The following is a 24,053-nucleotide window of genomic DNA, read 5'->3' as shown; positions in this document are numbered from 1 at the left end:
TTTAGAATTAATGATTTGTGTTTTCAGTTCCCAGGTTTGGAAATACAAATACAGAAAATGTTGGGTACACTCAGCTGGCTGAACAACATCTGGGGAGAGGGAAGCAAAAGTTAATGCTTCGCCAATGACCCGATGAAAGAGCAGAGTTTTGCAAAGTTTGGAACTGTTCTAAACCTGCTTCAGGCTTAGATGGATCCTTTGGTCTGGTTGGGAATGGGAATGATTGAGGAAGGAAGATGGGCAAGAAGGAGGAAGCTATGTGGAGAGAATGAAGAGCTAATTGAGGGAATGAAGAGCTAAAATAGTCATGTGGACATCAGAAATGGTCCATTGCATTGTAGTGGAGGCAGGAGGAGCACTTCTGCATTACTTGGCTCCAATTTCACCTACAGTTTACAAGAAACTTTTCTTTAATGCTAGTTGGTATACTCACGGTATGAGTGCAGGTAGGTGGGACTAAGGGAACAAAAGTTGTCGGGCCGAGATGGCCTGTTTCCGTGCTGTAATTGTTATATGGTTATATGGTTAATGATGGCCTCATGGTCTCTTCAAAAATTATTGGCTTTTCTCCATATAAAACATACTTTTCTGAACACAGCCATCCTAGTATTATAGAATATACCCAAACAGACATTAAGATTTTGATTTGAATATATGGGGAAGTAATCTCTGACTTTTCTACCTTCTATTGGCCAATGTTTAGAGGGAGTTAGATGTGGCCCTTGTGGCTAAGGGGATCAGGGGGTATGGAGAGAAGGCAGGTACGGGATACTGAGTTGGATGATCAGCCATGATCATATTGAATGGCGGTGCAGGCTCGAAGGGCCGAATGGCCTACTCCTGCACCTAATTTCTATGTTTCTATGTTTCTTTCCAATTGACCATACTATTGCAGTCAATATTAGTTTAGTTCAGTTCAGAAATATAGCATGGAAACAGGCCCTTCGGCCCACCAAATCCACGGCAACCAGTTCAATCCTATACGCTAGGAACAATTTACAGAAGCCAATTAACCTACAACCTGTACATCTTTGGAATGTGGGGGATTATAATGGTCCGATTCTGTTCCATGTTAAGTCCCATTAGTCATTAGTCAATAATCATTTCTTGCATGGGCAGTCCACCCACATTGTCCAAATGACCGTCCATCTAGAGTAACATCATTGGTTCATCTTTATGCTGGGTGGAAATTCCTTTACACCTCAATTCGAATATACGGCGAATATATGGCAGAAGCCTAGGAAAATAATGTCAGGTCACCTTTATCATCTGAAAAATTAATAAGAAACTCTGGTAACTGTTAGAGGTTTTAGTTTAGTTTAGAGAAACAGTGCAGAAACAGGCCCTTCGCTCCACAGTGTTTGCACAGACTAGCGATCCCTGCACACTAATACAATCCCACACACACTTAAGACTTTTTACCAATTGTAAACCTGTACATCTTTGGAATGTGGGAGGAAATCGGAACAGCCGGAGAAAACCCAGTCACAGGGAGAATGTACAAACTCCGTACGGACAGCACCTATAGTCAGGATGGAACTCGGGTCTCTGGCGCTGTACGGCAGCTATTCTACTGCTGCGCCACCGTGCTATCCCTAGCTAAATTCCTTTTTGCATTTTGTTATGCAAGAGTATTTAGAGCATCCACATACACTATTGAAAAGGTGTGACAGGATATGCCAACTAGCATAATTGTTACAACCACAAGGGATTATTGGATGATTTCAGCCTGGTTTAGTAATTAAATGAATTTGACATTATGTTAATGGTTTGGCCAATTATCAGGTATTTGTACAAGGATTTGACCCAATTGCATTATGCAATATATTGTCAAAAGAATCCAGAGAACAATATTATCCTCAATATGTAAATTATGTTATCGAAGCAGTGTTTGTCCTTTTAGGATGCAAACGCTTCTGACAGATGAGCCTCTTCAATAATTGGTAGTCAACCAAAATCAGCTAAATGGCCATCTGTCTGGAGAATCATACAGGATCAGAGGTGCATTCTCGTGAGGGTGTCAAGTTCAGCTATAAAATAAAAGCTTTGCAATTGGCATACTGTGGAAGGTTCAGACCTACAGTATCTAATAACTGGGGTTACTCATCTGCCAAATGTAGATATTACCATAAGCACAAAGCTGTTCTATAAAACAAAAACCTCTCAAAATCTCACCATTTGGGATTCAGTTTGTTTATGTAACCCAGAGTCTATGTAACCTCGGACTCTATTATGCAAATTTCCAAGGTGGATAAATCCTCTGGCTCATATTCAGGTCTGCCACCGATACTTCAACCAGTTGAGTGTCTTCAGTTGGTTTAGTAACAAATGTAAGCATCCTAATTTAATACAAATTAACTAATGGATCATAGCTCAAATTGCACAAAAATAATATTTCACAGAGAGAGAAAATATTGTTAAGAGTTATGATGAAATTCACTTAATTAGGGGAGTGCAATATATCATTGGGTAATCACATAAAACAAGAAAGATACTCTAATTTCACACTGAGATCACGTGGCTTGACTGAAGCAGTCATTTCTGACAATCTGTTCCAGAATGGCAAACAGCTCAAAGCTTTTGATGCCTGATTATCTTGTAACTTTTAAACTGACTTCATAATTTGTTTAGATTTGCCTTCCTTCTTGTGTCTGTAAATTTATGCTCTTGTTTATAACCAGAATCTGGATTGATAACATTCAAATGTAATGTGTGTAAGCGTTCTGAAAGTTAAGTCATGCAAACACATTTAATTTATATTTAATTTGTAAATAATAAGCTAAATTAATAGTTTATTATTTAAATCCCACAGGAAAAATCATTACTTAATAACAATTACATATTGCCTCCAAGCTATTTTTCAACTTGTGTAAATATATATTTAAAATAACATAATTTTTAGGAGGAAAATAGTATAGGAAAATTAGATTTCAAATTGTGACCTTCCTGGTTTTAATTTATTTATGCAGAGAATGGAGGGATATGGATCATGTGTAGGTAGGAGATTAGTTTATCTTGGCATCGTGTTCAGCACAGGCATTGTTCCTGTGCTGCACCGTTCTATGTTCTCACTTCCATACAAAATCCCAACAATAAGCTGCAAATTGTTTCTCAACATAGTAACAATTAATTATTATTCATGCAGACACCATTGAAGATTTCTGTCTAATTAGAATGTCATTAGACAAATAAAGTAAAAGGTGAATAAAATCGTGAATTAACTGTGTGATTTTGCAAATTAATAATTCTCAGGATATTCTAGTTGTGAGTTACATTTGTGAAGTTTTGGTGCAATGGTTTATAAGTGAAATTAACCAAATGCCTTTCAATTCATTATTCTTTATATAAGATCTATATGCTTATGGTGAAGATTAGGATTTATATATCCAGAAGTCATTGTGTAATTTTAAATCTGTCTAAAATGCTTGTTGCATTGATTTAATTGTCCAGTTATTAACGATCAATAATAATCTTGTGGGTAGAAATGCTGGAGAAACTCAGCGGGTGAGGCAGCATGTATGGAGCGAAGGAATAGGTGATGTTTCGGGTCGAGACCCTTCTTCAGAAGACCCTTCAGAAGGGTCTCGACCCGAAACGTCACCTATTGCTTCGCTCCATAGATGCTGCCTCACCTGCTGAGTTTCTCCAGCATTTTTGACTACCTTGTAATAGCTGATCATAATTTTAGTATTTAACTTTAAATTAATGACTGCATTTAATGATACATTGGAACTATTCAAACCTTCCCATTTATTGTGTGCAACAATGTAAAATGCATACATGAAATGACTGCCATGAAATTAGTTCACAGCTTTTTAAATGATTTTTTCTTTATTTAACCCCAACAACAACCTTAACATTTAAACTCAACAATAACACCCAAATAATAAAGTTTGTGTGTGGCAAACATTTTGATTATTAATGTCTCCTAAATGCTGCTGCCTCAAGAGTACTCTTTTTACATATAGAGATACAGTGCAGAAACAGGCACTTGGGCCCACACCAGCCATTGATCATCCGCATATTAGTTTAGCATCCTGCATACCATGGGGCAATTTACAGAAGCTAATTAACCTACAAACGCACGTCTTTGGAATGTGGGAGGAAACCAGAGCTCCCGTGGAAAAACAGGGAGAACGTACAAACTCTGCACAGACAGCACCCAGATAGTCAGGATTAAATCTGGGTCTCTGGCGCTGTGAGGCAGCAGCTCCACCACTGTGCCACCATTCCTGGTCTGCCATGTGCATCACAGCAAGTCAGAAGAAGGGTGTCGACCCAAACCGTCACCCATTCCTTCTCTCCAGAGATGCTACTTGCCCCGGTGTTACTCCAACTTTTTATGTCTACCTTCTATTGTTCATTTATCTGGTCAAGAAAGTTGTCGAGAAAGGAGCACCGTCATTGATGCCTCAATTTTCAAAGTGTAGTAGGAGCTGTAGGTCATTTATGTGTGTTGTCATTTCAAAAGCACGCAAAGAAGTATGAAAAGAGTCAATTGCATCGTGTAAACTTTCATTTTAAGATTCCTCTCAATCCCAAATTTTAGAGAAGCAATGACTGAAGGGAATGGACTTTGTATTGTTAATGGACTTGGGATAAGTAATAATTCTTACGTTTATGTAAAAATAATTAAAATCAATCTGAAAAGCAAACACATTAGTTCTACTATCACCAGAATCATTCAAACAGCAGTGTGATGGCCATGAATTTTAAATTATCGCTGGAAGTGACATGAACATATCAGTTAGAAACAGGAGTAGCTACTAGGCTGTTTGAGTTTATTTCACCATTTATTCAGGTCATAGGCTGATCCAAATAGGAACTCAGCTCTGCAATCCAGGTTACAGCAGTCCAGGGCACAGAAATGGACCCTTTTCCCCCTTCTCCATGCCAACCACGATGCCTATCTACATAAATCCTATTTGCCTGCATTAGGCCTGTACCCTCCATGCCTTTCCTAGGTAAGCATCTATCCAAATGCTTTCTAAATATTGTAATTGCATCTGACTTCACGGTTTCCTTTGGCAGCCCGTTCCAGATATCCACTGGATTTCTGTGTGAAAAACGGACCTTTCACAACTCCTTTAAAGTTCACTTACTCACCTTAAACCTGCACTCACTGTTTATCGACTCCCTCCTTGGAGAGAAAAGTTTTGACCGTCTATCCTATGTGTGTGTGTGTGTTTGTACGTCAGATGTATGTCAGATTCGATTTTCAGATATTTTCAGATTAGATTTTTGGCCTTTGATTCCTTGGTCCGCCAAAACCACAAGCAAGTTTCATACCACTTCAAGCAGGGTGCAGGGCCAACATACTCAAGTGCAGTTTCCCACCACTTCAAGCAGGGTGCAGGACCACCAAACTCAAGTGTAGTTTCATACCATTTCAAGCAGGGTGAAACCACCATAAAACCACCATAAAACCACCATAAAACCACCACAAAACACCACACAAAACACCACATAAACACCACACTCACAGTTCAGGAGACATTCAATGTGTTCAGTTGATTCACAGCTCAGACAGTCATGACCTCTCCCTCCCCCATCTTGCAGAAACTGAGCCACACCCACACTTCCGGGTTCTATAATCCCTCCCCCCTCTCACTGGAAGGGGCGTGGCTTTCATGGCGTGATTGACAGGAGAGAGATTCTCAACATTTTTTTAAACACTTTTATTTTTCATTGATGGGAAGAATCCTCTGCACCTGATGAGCGAGGGGGACTGAGTAAGATGGCAAAAAATCACAGCCGTAAGTGGTAGCGTTTTAGCTAAAATCAATATTCAGTGCAAACAGGAAGTTGTCAAGTTACCACCACCAACAACCATTTGCAGTGCAGCACTTCAAAGCAGTTACCACCACCAACAACCATTTGCAGTGCAGCATTTCAAAGCAGATCTCACCACCAACAACCATTTGCAGTGCAGCATTTCAAAGCAGTTACCACCACCAACAACCATTTGCAGTGCAGCATTTCAAAGCAACCACATTTTCATTTTCAAACCACATTAAGGGCACTCACAGTTGAGTAGACATGTGTTCAGTGTTATTCACAGCTCGGAGAGAGGTGACCCTCTTGTTTCCTCCATCTTGCAGAGACTGAGTGAGGCACAACACTTCAGGTTTTATAGTCCCTCCCCCTCCCACCAGCAGGGGCAGCAGAGAGAATGTCAACATTTTTAAAACATTAATAACTCTTTTATTTTTCATCGATGGGAAAAATCCTCCCTGTGCTGCGGAGGGGGACTCAGAGTAAGATGTCCAAAAATCACAGCCATAAGTGGCAGCGTTTTTTCAAAAATCATGAAACAGAAAAACAGGAAGTGGTCTATCTTACTTTTAGTAATATAGATAGATGTTCAGTTTTGATCATCCTGTTACAGGAAAAATGTTCTTAAGCTGCATAAGAGTGCAGAGAATATTTAGCTGAAAAGGGTGCAGAGAAGATTTATGAAGATGTAGCAAGGACTCAAGAGCCTGAGTTATAGGGAGAGTTTGAGCAGGCTTGGACATTACACCTTGAAGTATAGGAGCATGAGAGGTGATCTTATAGAGGTATACAAGATCATGAGAGGAATAGATAGTGCAAATGCACAGTCTTTTACCCAGAGTACAGGAATCAAGAACCAGAGGATTTAAGGTGAGGGAGGTAAAGATTTAACAGAAATTTGAGAGGTACTTTTTTTACACAACCGGTGGAATGTATATGGAACAAACTGCCAGAGGAAGTAGTTGAGGCAGGTATTATTACAACATTTAAAAAACATTTCAACAGCTACTTGGATAGTATAGGTTTAGAGGGATATGGGCCAAATGCAGGTAGGTGGGACGATTGTAGATGGGTCATGGGCAAGTTGGGCCGAAAGGGCCTGTTTCCACAATGTGTGACTCTATGTAAGGGTTAAAGTCTTACCAGAGACTGCCAGAATTAACCACTCTGTCTCCCGAGTCCTGACAATGTCTTTGTAAATCTTTACTGTACCCTTTCCAGCTTGATAACATCTTTCTTATAACATGGTGACCAAAACTGAACACAACACTCTAAATGTGGTCTCACCAATGTCTTATACAACTGTAACTTGACCTCCCAACTTCTATACTCAATATACTGACTAATGAAGGCCAAGGTGCCAAAAGACTTCTTGACCACCCGATCTACCTGTGACCCCACTTTCAATTAACTATATACCTGCATTCCTAGATCCGATCCCTCTGTTCTATAACACTCCACATAGCCCTGTCATTCACTGTGAAGGCCCTGCCCTTGTTAGCCTGCATAAAATGCTACACTTCCCACTTCTCTGTATTAAATTCCATCAATAATTCCTCAGCCCCCCTGCACAACCGATCAAGATCCTGCTGCAATTCTTGACAACCATCTTCACTATCTACAATACCAACCACTTTAGCGCCATCTGCAAAGAAGGGAAGAAGATATAACATTTTTTTGCCTTCCAGCACAGTGAGGAATGTGGGGGAGTCGCTGTGGTGAATGTTCATGTTAAAAAAAATATTTGGGTGTCTTCTTACTCTTATTGGTATGACTGTATGGCAATCTGAATTTCACTGTACCTTAATTGGTACATATAACAATAAACAAACCTTGAACCCTGAACTTGCAACTCATGCCTTGTACATTCACATCCAAATTATTGATAAGGTTGACAAACAGCAATGGGCTCAGCCCAAAACCGAAACCTGAGGCACAGGCCTCCAATCCAAGAAGCAACCTTCCACCATCACGACTGAATGAATGAATACGTTTATTGGCCAAGTATTCACATACAAGGAATTTGCCTTGGTGTTCTGCCCGCAAGTGACAACATGACATACAGTGACTGTTAGGAATGACACATAAAACATTAAAAATTAATAATAAAAGATTATCGATTAAACATGGGAATTATATAAAATACCAGAAAGAGGCCACAGATTTTTGGTTATTGAGTAGAGCTACTACTCGTGGAAAAAAGCAGTTTTTATGTCTGGCTGTGGCAGCTTTGACACCCTCTGCTTCCTTCCAAGAAGACAATTTCCCATCCAGTCAGCTATCTCTCATTGAATCCCATGGGATGTAACCTTCCAGAGCAGACTACCGTGCCAATTCTTGTCAAATGCATACCAAGAATCAAGCTACATCAGCCTCTAAATATATTTAAAAACTTTGCTTCTGGGAAAATGTGAGTATCTGAATTCCAAAGACTCATGACCCTCAAAAGAGTAAATAAAAAATCATCTCTTTTCTGCCTTAATTAGACTGCCATATATTTTTAACTGATTTCTGGTTTCAGGAAATTAAGAACTGTTTAATAAATAATGTGTTATTATAAAATGTTCTGTTACATTGCAAATTCTAACCTTACCATGCTGCATGTCAAGCATGATAATTTTTCTTTGTGAACTATCTTGAAGGGAGAAGAAATGATACATGCAAATTGTGCTTGATTAATTGTCAGTATATTGAAAACATTTTAAAGATCAGGAGAATCATTTTTTTTTGAAGATTTTGATGTTTCTTGCTGCCATTGAATGACCAACATATGTGAACATAATTAGCCTTTCTCGATAGACAGTTGTTTGCCAAAAAATGTGCATGGATAATCTTAGTCTCTGCCAATTCCCCTCTTGTCCAGGGCAAACAGAGATATGCAAGAAAACACCATTTTCATGAGGTGCCTCGAGCAAGAGACTACAACCTGTTAATAGGCGCAGCATCTCTTTCTGTCATTCAGTTTAGCAATGGTACTCAGCTGAAGTTTCAGCCAACATTGTTACATTGCAAATTTAAGTTAATTTAGGCTGACTACGATATGGGGTGGGAAGTGCTCTGTGTTTACAAACCTGTTTCAGGAAAAATGGCAATAAACCAATATTGACTATTGACTCCCTTGTTGAGCAACACTGTAATCTCTGCTATACTCCTCCAATCACTAGATACACTTTCAATATTAACAGTCATTTGACATCTGGTGTGCAGGTGAGTGGTGGCAAATTACTTTGTCTGGTTGGTGCCACACCACTGGTCACAATCAAATGGTATGTAACATCGGTGACTTTACTGCCTGGTTATATAATGCTGTTCGAATCATGTCGGCACAAGAACACAGTAGCAGGGAATAGGTTATCTGGCCCCTCATGTCTACCTTGCAATGTAATATGATTATGATTATGTCCAAGACCTCAGCTCCACTTCTGTGCCAGTTCCTCATAGGCCTCAACTCCCTTTGTATCTTCAAAAACAAAAGTCCATTTTAATTATCTCCGATAAGCTATCTTCCACATCCTCTGGGGTGAGGAATTCCATGGATTCACCGCCCTGAGCAAGAGAAAACCCGTGTGTATCCGAGTTTTAACTGGACCCTTTATCCTGTTGGCTTGTTTTCGAGTATCCCTCAAATGGAAACATCTCAACATTGACCCTGTCATACCCCCCTTCGGATCTAGTCTGTGTCAAAAAGATCACCCCTCATTCTTCTAAACTCCAAAGGGTACAGATCCAACTTTAACTGCTCAGTACTGTCTCATCAAGAATTTATCAGTGAATCCCTTTTGGAATGTCTTCAATGTTATTGTATCCTTCCCCAAGTTAGTTGACTGTTGACAGCAGTACCCTTTAAAATGCAATAACAGTGTGTTATTTCTAAATTCTGATCACTTTGCAAAAAGGTCTAAATTGCCATATTCCTTCTTAATTACAGGTGCACCTGCCCATTAACATTTTAGATCCCTCAATATTCCTCTCCTTTCAATTCCTCACCATTAAGATGATAGTTTACCTTTTAATTCCTCGGACTGTATGCAGCGTATGATCCAACTTACTCTCATGAAACTAAATTTGCCATGTTTTTGCTCACTCATTTCATCTATTTACATTGCATAACATAATCGAAATATCCTTATTGTGGCATGATTTCTGATCCATTTTCGTGTCATTGGCATGCTTAGATACCTTATACTCTGTCCATTATCTCAGATCATTAATATACAGTACCTGTACATGGTAAATAATAATGGACCAAGAACTGATCCTTGAGGCTCTTCAAGCATTACACCCTTCCAGCCTGAAAGGTAACTGTTTATTCTGATTCTCAGCTTTTTGTGTTAACCAGTATTCAGTCGAAGCCAACACACCCATCCAATTCCATGCTCTCTTATCTTCTGCTTCAGAAACCGGTTAAAACTGGGTTGAATGTGCTATAATGCATGGACATCAGTTTATTTATTTTTTATAAATTTGCTTTTAAATAGTTTGATTAGTGCAACTTACTTTCAAAAATGATAATAACTAAATACTATTAGTAGATTTTTGTAAGAAAACTTACATTTAAATATAACTTACAGTGATAAAAGTGAAATTATGCTTTTGCAGATCAACTTACATTTCAACTCAAGTCTTATAAAGTCAGTGTTGCCCAGATTTTCAAGGAAGACTCCGTAAGGTGCTGAGGTCTTGAAGTAAAATGAGATATCAGCGCTGGTCTCTCCATGGAAAGTTGAGAAGTGGAGATAGGAGGAAGGAGTATTGAATGAGGCAGCATTCCAATAGTTTCCTGATGGAGAGAACAAAAGAGAGAGAGGTATAAACGACCTGGCTGATTTGACAAGTTGAAAACTGAAATATCATCAGTTATGATTCAAAGTAAAGCCCCTGTCCCACTTACGTGTCCTTGGCACGCTAATTACACGACCTCGTGGTCGTGTTGAGGATGCATAGCCGTCTGGAGCGTGTGACATCATTTGAAGATGGACACAAAATGCAGGAGTAACTCAGCGGGACTGGCAGCATCTCTGGAGAGAAGCAATGGGTGATGTTTCGGGTTGAGACTCTTCTTCAGTCTGAAAGAAGGGTCTTGACCCGAAATGTCATCCATTCCTTCTCTCCAGAGATGCCTCCGGTCCCGCTGAGTTACTCCAGCATTTTGTGTCTATCTTCAATTTTCTTGGCCCCGCTCTGGGAGCAGAAGTGGGGGCGGATCCGGACCGCAACGGCCGTGAGCCCCAGGCCGAGCTCCACGATCGTTTGCCTGCTTCTGCTGCTGTTGTAGGTGAGACATTGCGTCACGCCTGGGTCTTGGGGCTGTCTCACTTTGGCCGTCAGTTACGCGACAGGCCGGTGGCGCGCAAAGATTTAGTTTGCTACAACATTTCGGAGCCCCGCGTGATACAGCGCACAACTACATACCCCTCCACGCTTCTCAGTGGAACCAGCCCCGCACGGCCACACGATGCCCGTGCACCTCAACGCGACGACGAGGTCGCGTAATTTGCGTGCCAAGGACACGTAAGTGGGACAGAGCCTTAAAGCTTTTCTTGCACAGGAGAAGTTAACCTCTTGATTAGTCATTGATTGTAGCATTTCCATAACAAAGAACATATAATATACATAATAAATAAGTAGTGATTATTTGCTTTGGATCATGGACACAATTCATTACCAGAAACTGGAAAGTTTAAGGAGGTAAACCTGTTTGGCAGCTGGTTCACACACAGACACAATTCAATGGAATTTCAATGCTAACAAGATGTTGATACATCAAATACTGTGCAAAAGCAAATACAATCACAGAATCACACATCATGAAAACTGGCCCTTTGACACAACTCGTCCAAGCCGACCAAGATAGTCCCATTTACCCACATTCTCTCGAAACCTTTTCTACCCATGTACTTCTCCAGATATCTTTTAAATGTTATGATTGTACCTGCCTCAACTACATCCCCAGGCAGCTCATTCCATATATCCACCACCTTCAGTTGCCCCTCAGGTTCCTATTGAATCTTCCCCCTCTCACCTTAAACTTATGCTCTCTAGTTCTTGATACCCCTACCCAAGGAAAATGTATGTGCATTCACCTTATCTGGGCTCATGATTTTCTGCACCTAGATAATGTTATCTCTCAGAAATAGGGTATTTAACAATGAAAGAGGGACCTCAAAATAAAGTCTCCATATGCATATGTATATACATGCATGTATATGGAGTATACAGTGAAAAGCTTTTCATTGTATCTTGGTACACATGACAATAATAAACCTAAGCCTAATAGAAACATAGAAAATAGGTGCAGGAGTAGGCCATTCGGCCCTTCGAGCCTGCATCGCCATTCAATATGATCATGGCTGATCATCTAACTCAGTATCCTGTACCTGCCTTCTCTCCATACTCCCTGATCCCTTTAGCCACAAGGGCCACATCTAACTCCCTCTTAAATATAGCCAATGAACTGGCCTCAACTACCTCTGTGGCAGAGAATTCCAGAGATTCACCACTCTCTGTGTGAAAAATGTTTTTCTCATCTCGGTCCTAAAAGATTTCCCCCTTATCCTTAAACTGTGACCCCTAGTTCTGGACCTAGAATAGATGTTCTATCAATGGGTAGAAACAAAGAACTGCAGATGCTGGTTTATATCAGGCAGCATCTCAGGAGAAAAAGGATAGATGACGTCTTGGGTCTGAACCCTTCTTCATTACCAGAAGGATCATGACCCAAAATGTCTCCTATCCTTTTCCCCCAGAGATGCTGCCTGCCATGTTGAGTGACCCCAGCATTTTGTTTCATTCTATCAATGGGTATCAGTGAACATCAAACAGTGGTGCAAATCAGCTGAGACCAGCTCACACGTTTGGTTAGCAGGCAGTTTTGTTTTGCATACCTGAATAGTACATCAGAAAATGCATTCACTGAGTGATTCAAGAAACTCATTTTCTCGCTTAAAAGCGCTAATTAAAGTCATCCATTTCAACTGACAATGCCATACCAAAATGGTATGAATAGTGACCGAGATTTATGAACCTGAAGACCAGTGTTGCAGGAGCATCTTTGATGCATTAATTGATCCGTCTGGGAACGATGATATAGTTTCATCATTCCACATTAGCGTACTCAAGCATTGAAATCATCCCTCTCTGGTTAACAAACATATTGCACGATATACATTTGTCACTGTCGGAAAAACAAACATTTTGAGCAGCCTCTTACCAATGGGAAATTCACTGAACAAAAACAGTGTAGATGAAGTTAAACAGCCACAAATCCAATTTGTTGTCAAAAAGTAGTTCAGAATAATTGGAAAAACCTAATTAAACTGTATCTTGGCAGATAATGTTCAATTGGGCTTTCAAAGAATAACGGTTGCCATTTTGAAAACAAGGGATAATGTTGAGAATTATTAGCTCGTCATTGGAGTAAAGTGGAAGCTATTAATATAATAATGGCTATTATGGATCTGAAGTGGATATCATTAGTAAGCAAAGTGCCATTAATATGCCATTTTAGAAGCTCTTTAAAAGAGTGAATTAATTGAAAGGAAATCCTGTCAAATCAAAACTCTTTTTAAAGAAATATACTTTCACATAAAACTTGCCAATAGAAACGGCCAAATACTACAACAAAGCTGCCGGAGATACAGTGAGGAACCCAAAACGGCCCCAAATCTCCAAAGGGTGGCACAACCTTTCTGTATATCTTGTGGACCCAGCAAAGCTGGTGCCCAGTATATGAAGAGCAAAGTAACTAAGATCATAAAATCAAAACAGAAAATGCTGGAATCACTCAGCAGGTCAGGCAATATCTGTGAACGAGGAAACAGACTTGCAATACCTGCACCGCAGAGAACAGGAAAGCTCTCCAACGCATCATTAAGACTGCTGAGAGGATCACTGGCACCCAGCTCCCCAGACTGGAGGACATCCCCACTTGCCTTAAAGCCACCTCCATCGTGCCAGTGCCAAAACACTCCACTGCGGCAAGCCTCAACGACTTCCGCCCAGTTGCACTTACCCCCATCATCTCCAAGTGCTTCGAGAGGCTGGTCCTGGCACACCTCAAAAGCTGCCTACCCCCCACACTGGATCCCTATCAGTTTGCCTACCGCAAGAACAGGAGTACGGAGGATGCCATCTCAATGGCACTTCACTCCGCCCTCTCCCACCTTGACAACAGAGACACTTATGTAAGAATGCTGTTCATCGATTACAGCTCAGCATTCAACACCATTATTCCATCAAAACTGATCACCAAACTCGGTAACCTGGGCATCGACCCCTCCCTCTGCAACTGGATACTGGACTTTCTAACCAACAGACCCCAGTCTGTGAGGTTAGACAAGCACACCTCTTCAACCCTCACCCTGAACACCGGCATTCCTCAGGGCTGTGTGCTGAGCCTCCTCCTCTACTACTCCCTCTTCACCTATGACTGCACACCTGTACATGGTACTAACACCATCATCAAGTATGCAGATGATACAACGGTGATTGGCCTCATCAGCAACAACGATGAGCTGGCCTACAGGGAGGAGGTCCAGCACTTAGCAGCATGGTGCGCTGACAACAACCTGGCCCTTAACTCCAAGAAGACCAAGGAGCTCATTGTAGACTTCAGGAAGTCCAGAGGCGGCTCGCACACCCCCATCCACATTAACGGGACGGAGGTGGAACGTGTTTCTAGCTTCAGGTTCCTGGGAGTCAACATCTCCGATGACCTCTCTTGGACCCACAATACCTCTACTCTGATCAAGAAGGCTCATCAGCGTCTCTTCTTCCTGAGGAGACTGAAGAAGGTCCATCTGTCTCCTCAGATCCTGGTGAACTTCTACCGCTGCACCATCGAGAGCATCCTTACCAACTGCATCACAGTATGGTATGGCAACTGCTCTGTTTCCGACCGGAAGGCATTGCAGAGAGTGGTGAAAATTGCCCAACGCATCACCGGTTCCACGCTCCCCTCCATTGAGTCTGTCCAAAGCAAGCGCTGTCTGCGGAGGGCGCTCAGCATCGCCAAGGACTGCTCTCACCCCAACCATGGACTGTTTACCCTCCTACCATCCGGGAGGCGCTACAGGTCTCTCCGTTGCCGAACCAGCAGGTCGAGGAACAGCTTCTTTCCGGCGGCTGTCACTCTACTCAACAACGTACCTCGGTGACTGCCAAACACCTAATGCTAAATGCATTTCGTTGTCTCTGTACTGTACACTGACAATGACAATTAAAATTGAATCTGAATCTGAATCTACCGGACCCGCTGCATCCGGAGTGTCAAGGGCATCATTAGAGACAGCACACACCCTGGACACTGCCTCTTCACCCCCCTGTCCTCAGGAAGACGATACAGGACACTGAGCGCCCGCACGACAAGACTAAAAAACAGCTTCTACCATAGAGTTGTGACACTACTGAACTCTATCCCCCTCCCACACTGATCCCCCCCCCTCTCTCTTACACACCCGCCCATACTCCTATATGTTTATAGTCTAATTTTTTAATAGTTCTTTTTTAAACGTATTTTTATACTCATATTCCTGTGCAGCTGGAGGACTGCTCCAACAAAATGTTGTTGTCTTGTACAATGACAATAAAGATTATTATTATTATTATTATATTATTACCGTACACTGTGCTAGCCATCTTAATTACAGCGCCAACCTTCCTGTTTATCGCAGTGTGTGTCTGTATCACTTTGGCTTTGCACCATGTGAAATTTTTAGACAGCGCTTCCCCCGCTTGCCCTGTCCCCCTGCATAACGGGCTGGTGAAGGAAGCGATGTGTTTGTGTGTTCCACTCTGACAGTCGCCGTTCCAGTTGCCGGTTTTTCAGGTGAGTGCTGGCAACTTGACAGTCGCCGCAGTTCGCTGAAAAAATCACCTAAGTGGGACAGGCCCATTAATGTGCAGGGATCATTGGTCGGCGCGGGCCCAGTGGGCAGAAAGGCACCACCATTTTCTTTGCTCCATGATAAAGATTAAAAAAGTACATAAGAGAGGTGCGTCATGTAATTTTAGTTTTAGTTTAGGGATACGGGGCAGAAACACGCCCTTTGGCCCACCAAGTCTGCACTGACCAATGATCCCCACACATTAACACTATCTTACACACACGTGGGACAATTTACACTTATACCAAGCCAATTTACCTACATACCTGTACCTCTTTAGAGTATGGGCGGAAACTGAAGATCTCAGAGGAAAACCACGCAGTCACGGGGAGAACGTACAAACTCCCTACAGTCAGCACCAGTTGAACCCGAGTCTCCAGTGCTGCAAGCACTGTAAGGCAACAACTCTACCGATGCGCAACCGTGTCACCCTAAGGTAATGTAGCACCTTAAGGTAAGGTAAATAAGGTAAGGTAAGGTAACTTCTTGAGTTGAACTGACTGGATGGATTTTAAGCACCTGCAGTCCAATTACACAACTCTTTGCAATGGGAGTACATTTTAAAAACTAAGTGTAGAAAATGTTTGTGCAAGTAAGATCAATTGATGAGAAATCCTGCAAAGCCCCAGAAGCTGCATTTATGATTTAGGTCCCCACTGAGTTAAGTTTTGCTCTGGACCATAATTCATAGAAACCCCACTTGCACCCACGAAACCAGCTCCACGGTAGCGTTTAAAAATAACCCGCAGCGTGTGATATGCTTGATGAATGGAAGAGGAGATGGAAGGGACTCTGCTGTTATTCTTGATTAGCATCAGCTCATTCTTTTTGCAAATGACAGATGTGATATTGAAAACAACACTGCCTCTGTGCTTCAGCCGACAAGTAATGTTCACACAAAAGTCACGGTAACTGACATCTAACATGTGATGGTCTGGAAAGAACAGAATTAGTAAATGCTACATTAATTTGATTAATAGTATTTAGGTTGGTGTGATGTCTTATGCCTATATATCTTTCCAACCCACCTTTCTCATATTATGCATTACATAATTTACAAAGCATCTTTTCCTGCAGATAAATTTGATTATTATTAATTCTCCACCATCTTCTCTTGCAGATGGACAGATGCCAACTATCAATTCTCCTACAATGCTTAAAGATTCTGAAAGGGATATGGGTCATCGGTTCTATATGTCACTGCTCTATATGTCACTTAATTGTGCAGGAGACTGGTCTGGTCTTTCCATTACAGGAAGGATGTGGAGGCTTTGGAAAGGTTGCAGAGGGTATTTACAATCATTATGCCTGGTTTAGGAGGTATCAACTTCAGAGAGAGAGAGAGGACAAACTTTGATTTTTTTTCTCTGAAGGGAGACTGAACAGAAGTATATAACATTATGAAAGACATTGGTACAGTAGACAGTCAGATTTTTTTTCCCAGGATGTAAATATCAAATACCAGAGGGTATAGCTTTAAGGTGAAATGAGGCAAACTTTAAAGGAGATGTGCAGGGAAAGCTATTTACACTGAGGTTGGTTAGTGCCTGGAATGCACTGCAGACGCGATGGTGCAGGCAGCTACAATAGTAGCATTTAAGACACTTTTAGAGAGGCATGTGGATGTGCAGAGAATGGAGGAATGTAGATTATATGCAGGCTGATAAACGTTAATCTTGTCATTATGTTTGGCACATATGTTTTGGTCTGAAGGGCCTATTCATGTGCTGTACTGAGCTATGCTCCATGACTTAGCAATGAAGTTATTTCATAATAGCATGACCATCAGAGTACATGGTTGCACATTCTTCACATCCCATTCTTTCTGCAAGGCCCACTGGATAATCAGCAAGAACAGGAAGTCAAGGTATTTTCTCTCTTCTAGATTTTAGGGTGCTGAGAGTAATTGTAGCAGAGTCATACAGCACAGACCCAAGCCCACCCAGCTCGTCCATGCTGATCAAGATGTCACATCTAAAATAATCCCTTTTGACCCCATTTAGCCTAAATGCCTCTAAACTTTTCCTATCCATGTACCTGTCTGTATTTGTTAAATGCTGTTATCGTACATGCCTCAACTACCTCTTCTGACAGCTCGTTCCATACACCCACCACCCACTGAGTGAAAATGTTGCCCCTCCGCTTTCTATTAAATTCTATTCTGCCTCTCACCTTAAACTCATGTGCTCTGGTCTTTGATCTCACTGTTTCCAGTACATTATATATATGCATACCAAACTATTTTGTTGTTTATTATGGTTATTGCATGCTACTATGTTTACATATCTGTTGTCCTGCTGCAAGTATGAATCTCATTGTTCCGTTTTGGGACATATGCTAATAAAACACTCTTGACTCTTGAAGTCTTGGCAACATCCTTCCCTGCACTTGTTCCAGCTTAATGACAGTTTTGACATTCTTCCTGTAACATTCTTCCTATTGCAAAACTGAACACGGTATTCTGAATGTGGCCTTGCCAACATCTTGTACAACTGTAACATAACGTCCCTACTTCCATACAATACCCTGACTGATGAAGGCCTGTGCACCAAGAGCCTTCTTAGAAACATAGAAACATAGAAATCAGCTGCAGTAGGCCATTCGGCCCTTCACGCCAGCATCACCATTCAATATGATCATGGCTGATCATCCAAAATCAGTACCCCGTTCCTGCTTTCTCCCCATATTCCTTGATTCTGTCAGCCCTAAGAGCTATATCTAACACTTGAGTACACTCAGTGAATTGACCTCCACTGCCTTCTGTAGCAGAGAATTCCACAGATTCACAACTCTCTGGGTGATAAAGTTTTTCCCTCATCTCAATCCTAATTGGCCTACCCCTTATTCTTAAACTGTAATCTCTGGTTCTGATAATTTTATATGTCTCATCCTTCTAAATTCCAGTGAATATAAGCCCAGTCGATCCATTCTTTCATCATATGTCAATCCCGCCATCCCGGGAATTAACCTGGTGAACCTACGCTGCACTCCCTCAATAGGAAGAATGTCCTTCCTTAAATGAGAACACCAAAACTGCACATAATACTGCAGGTGTGGTCTCACCAGGGCCCTGTGCAACTGCAGTAGAATTTCCTTGCTCCTATACTCAAAATCCTCTCGCTATGAAACATGGCATTTGCTTTTTTCACTGCCTGCTGTTTAGATAACAGCCGTACCTTCTTATTCTTGCCTCCAAAGTGAATAACCTCCACATTATACTGCATCCGTCATGCATATGCCCACTCACCCAACCTGTCCAAGTCACCCTGCAGCCACCCATCTACTTCTGATACCACTTTCATGGAACTATATATCTGTACTCCTGGACCCCTCTGCTCTACAACACTCCCCAGGCCCATACTGTCCACTGTGAAGGTCCTGTCCTGGTTTGACTTCCCAAACTGTAATACCTCGCATTTATCTGCATTAACCTTCATTAACCATTCCTCAGCCCACATGCCCACGTAATCAAAAGCCTACTGTAATTTATAATTACCATCTTCACTATCTACAATGCAACCTACTTTAGTGTCATCTACAAACTTTCTAATGCATTGTACATTCTCATCCAAATTGTGAAATAAAATACAGGCAGCAATGGGCCCAGCACCGTACACTGAGGCACACCACATGCCACAGGCTTCCAGTCTGAATAAAGATCCTTCCACCACCATCCTTTCCTTCCTTCCATGAAACCAATTCTGTATCACTATCATTGGCCCAGACACTTCACGGCCCAAATGAAATAATAAATTACGCAACATTGAGAATGTGTAACACGTTAAATTTGTACACCTTGTCACCAAAGATTCCTCTAGCCAATCCACTCCAATGGAATTTAGGGTAAATTGTGCCAGATCCATTCAGGTCAGAGCTTGGTCGGAAAAACAAGTAGCAAACTATTAAGTATAATTTAAAGACACTCTAGTCCAGCAACTCCCAAATTATTGAGGTTATGTAGAGAAATAGTCAAGACAGCCATACAGCATGGAAACAGACACAAACGCGCTATTTCCAACTCTCAATTTCTCTTTCTCTGTTGCATCTGCACCCAAGATGAGAATTTCCATTCCAGGACATGTCCTCTTTCTTTAGTAAACGTGATTTTCCCCCTTCTGTCTTAGATTAATTTCCCACCCGTGTCTCCTCTGTGTCCCGGAGGTCCGGTCTTGCTACCCTCCCCCCAGTTGGAACAAGGATAAAGATCCCCTGGTCCTCACCTTTCACCACACCAGCCTCTGTATCAAACACATCACACTCTGACATTTCCATCACCTCCAACGTGATTCAACCACCAGTCATATCTTCCCATCTCCGCCCTTTTCCACCTTCCACAGAGCTCTCTACCCTCTGCAACTTCTTGGTTCACTCATCCATTACTTTAGTTTAGTCATTACTTTAGAAATATTGCATGGAAACAGGCTCTTCGGTCTGCACCAACTAGCAATCACCCCGTACACTAGCACTACCATACACACTAGGGAAAATTTACAATTTTTACCGGATCCAATTCACCTACTAACCCAGAGGTCGGCAACCTTGTTCTGCATTGGGTCCAGGAGCATGTCTGTGAGCGGATGGCGGGCTACATCCCTATTGACAACCCCAATCCCGACAGTGAAGCTCAGACACAGAAGGTGCGCGGCTGTGCCGGCGGCTTTGCGCAGGATGTGGTACAGCCAGAGCTCAGCGCTCGGCGCTGCTCTACGCTTGGGGCGGCTCCTCCATTGCAACCGCTAGCGCAGGCCTCCTGGCTTCCTTGCATCACCATGTCTGGGCGCCACGGCCTCGGGCCCGGGAAATACAAAAGATGATGGAAGTCTGCGGACCGGATAATTACGGGAAAATAAATACGCTTGCAGGCCGGATGATTTCGGGTTACGGTCCGCATTTGGCCCGGGGGCTGTAGGTTTCTGACCCCTGTACTAACCTGTATGTCTTTGGAGTGTTAGTGGAAACCGAAGCACCTGGATAAAACCCACATGGTCACAGCGAGAGCGTATAAATTCCATACAGACAGCACCCATAGTCAGCATTGAACCCGAACAGATCAAAATTACATTTTCATTACCAAAACATGCGAATTGGCATATATTTAAACCAGCTAAAAAATCCTAACAGGATGTAACTACTATATAGTTCATCATTTTAACTGTGCTCTTTAAATTACTATCCTTCATTGTAAATCTTTTTGGCCTTGTACTAAGTACAGCCCAGATACTTAGTATCAGAACTTTATAGAGTTTTAAATAAGAAGACAGGTTGCAAAAACATGGCTTGTATTTCTCTGAGGTTAGAAGCTAATTGTAGAGTTCCAAATGATCCTTGTAGGTGTTTGACAAAAAGGGGATGAATATAATGTGATCATTTCCATATCTAGTAGCCTCGTCCCAGTCAGTAGTAATGTGCTGGAAAGAGTCATTAATGGTGTTATCTAGTGAGATTCATGCAACAATAACCATTTCATTGAACTACATTCAGCAGAACCATTCTGCTCCAGGCCTTGCCATTGTGATTTAGGACAGAGAGACAGAGGAAACCTAAGAATAGCTGCTATCGACATCAGGGCAGCATTTGACTCAGTATGGCATCGAGTAGCCTGTCAGTATTGAGGTCAACAGAGAAATGTTCCTGCACTTTGTACTTAATGATGCAATGTCTTGGAATTTGATTTGACTGAATGGTTATGGAATGCTCTACATTGCATGTTATTAACATAAGGAAGCCTTTAACACACAGCAGAGTGAACCTTTTAACTCACTTGTTATCAGTGGTCATTAATCAACCTTGTAGAAAGAGAACTGCTTAGAATTGCACTGAGCATGAGTGCCATGATGCCACCTTTGACTCACATCTACATCCTTTGGGGATTATAACAAGAGTAAATATAGCCACAAGTGAAGCGTCACACTACATCATTCCTATTGATCCATTTATAGCTTTGTGCTTGTGCAGTCTATGTGGTAAAACTAAAAAGTGTAGCCTTCTTGATGGAATCTTGTTTAGTAATTGAGATTACATCAAGAGGATACTCTTCCTATTCTTGGCTGCGTCAACCCACATTGCCCATGCTGAACATAATGCCAAGATAAACTAACCTCATCTGCCTATATGTGTTCATATCCTTCCATTCTCCACATATCCATTTGGATATCTAAAAGCTTCTTAAATGCCATTTATTTGGACAAATTAAGGTTATTTCCAAATAGCAAAGGCCCACTGTTTTCTTGTTAATACTAAAAATTCAACTGCTAATCAGATATCTGAAGTATTTGACTATTGATTCATTCATTAAACTTTTATTACAGACTCAAGGTCCAGATAAAAGACAGCATTACATAGAATAAATTGCATATAAAAACACAATAAATTACATATAAAAGCTTAGTAAATTACTTATAAAGCACCATGAATAATATACACAATACAAGAGAGAGTCAAGAGAGTCAATTTAATTGTCATTTGGACCCCTGGAGGTCCAAATGAATAATATACACAATACATGGCTTAAGATCCAGAATTTAAAAAAATCAGTGGCCCAAAAAACGAGACAACTATACCCCCCCCCCCCGATGTCAAAGTCCACAGCTGGGATGGTAGCGTGTACGCCGTGCTGAACCTTATTGGTTTGAGCCCCCCGAGATGGTTTCAAGCCGCGCAGAGTAATCCGCTCCAGGAGCTCTTCGACCCCCGCAACTCGGGCGGGAAATATATTTATAGAGCCCCGAAAGCGATTTCTTAGGATAGCTCCAAAAGTACTCTCCGGTACAGCAGCAGCAGCAGCAGCAGCAGCAGCAACAGCAGCGGCAGCAGCAGCAGCCTCCGACTCACAAAGCGCTCCTCATTTCACTTGCACCCGGCACCATCTAGCGACGGCAACGGTTTAGTAGTATTCTCATGGCATTCATTATAAGCTACTTTAAGTCGTCGCGGCCTCAACGACACCTGTATTTAGACCACAGGTGTCTCCAGCAGGGAGACAGAGATGCCAATACATGTACAATATGCTCTGAAAAAATCAGTGTCCAAAAAACGAGACAACTTCATTACATCTGGGATACGTGTACGTGCTGACCTTATGTTTGTAAGAGAATATTTGCTTTCAGAGTGTACATACTGCAAACGGCGATTTCTTAGCCTATAAATATCCTGCAGCCACATCATCTGTCATTTGTTCTGTAATAAAATGTCCAAGATATTTTACCTTATTACAGACACTAAGATTATTGTGAGACAATTTAAAATCAGGAAAGTTTAGACATTTGTCCTCTTTGGTTCTACAGATCATAACAGCACTCTTACTAGCATTATATTGGATATCATGTTCCAATCATAACACACCATATCATGTTCCACACCAGACAGAGAACATATAGTAAAGTGCTGCTGGAGACCAGTGCTAGATGGACTAAAGACCACAAGATCATCTGCATACATAATATGGTTCACTAAAATATTACCAATCATGCACCCAGTGTTACAGGCTTTCAATTGTTTGGACAGATCATCAATATCGAGATTAAAAGGGACTGGGGACAACATTCCCCCTTGTCTAACACCATTGTTAACCCCAAATGGGGCTGAGACTCTTTTGCCCAATTTTATTTGCATAGTCTGTTGGGCATACCAGTAAGCCAGAATTCTCACGATGTATTTAGGCACCCCTCTTTGACTCAATTTAATAAACAGCTTTCTATGAGTAACACAATCAAAGGCTTAGGAAGCATCAATAAAGCACAGAAAAATCGATTTTTACCTCTATTTGTTTATAATCTCCTTTAGGGCATATATACAAGTCAGTGCCATGTTTAGCTTTAAAACCAAACTGGTTATCTGTGGAGTTAACAAACTCATTTAAGCTATCCAGCAGAATTCTTTCTAGGACTTTTGACAATATGCTGGCTAAAGCTATGGGTCTGTAATTATTTAGGCTGCCTACTTTGCCAGCTTTGTCCTTAATGACCAGCACTAGCAGAACAGGCAACATTGAGTCTGGTAACGAGCCATGAATCGTAAAGCTGTGATTTTGGAGTAATTTACAATAGTGAGATGTAGTGATCAATATTATGTGACGTAGAGCATGATTAAAATATTTAAACTGTAGCTTATGTAGGGTGCATTTTGTCACCAGTTATGTGTATCAGTGCTGATAAATAAACAAATTACAGGTTATAAGCATTTTGTGTCTAAAATACAGGTGTGGTAGAAAAAGCTTGCATTTATGTACAATAGTAACACCTGATTATTCTTGCTAGTATTCCCCCTCAATGAAGTATCATGAAAAGCATGCATGCTATTATTTAGATATAGAACATAAGACAGTACAGCACAGGAACAGGCCCTTCGGCTCATGATGCCAAGACTAATTCTCATCTGCCTGCACACAATCTATAT

At 41.5% G+C, this 24,053-nt stretch overlaps 1 protein-coding gene across 2 annotated transcripts in view; it reads right to left on the bottom strand.

Moving 5' to 3' along the window:
* Positions 1-24,053, bottom strand: part of LOC129710200 (contactin-associated protein-like 2) — a 1,639,166-nt gene that overhangs the window by 169,481 nt on the left and 1,445,632 nt on the right. For both annotated transcript variants that reach the window (XM_055657015.1, XM_055657024.1), the window contains exon 16: positions 10,385-10,555. In XM_055657015.1, coding sequence (XP_055512990.1) covers positions 10,385-10,555 — 171 coding nt within the window. The remainder of the gene's footprint in view (positions 1-10,384; positions 10,556-24,053) is intronic.

Source organism: Leucoraja erinacea, chromosome 2 (assembly GCF_028641065.1).
Source record: "Leucoraja erinacea ecotype New England chromosome 2, Leri_hhj_1, whole genome shotgun sequence".
In the NCBI taxonomy this organism is placed as follows: Eukaryota; Metazoa; Chordata; class Chondrichthyes; order Rajiformes; family Rajidae; genus Leucoraja; species Leucoraja erinaceus.
This window is presented reverse-complemented; position numbering and strand designations above follow the sequence as displayed.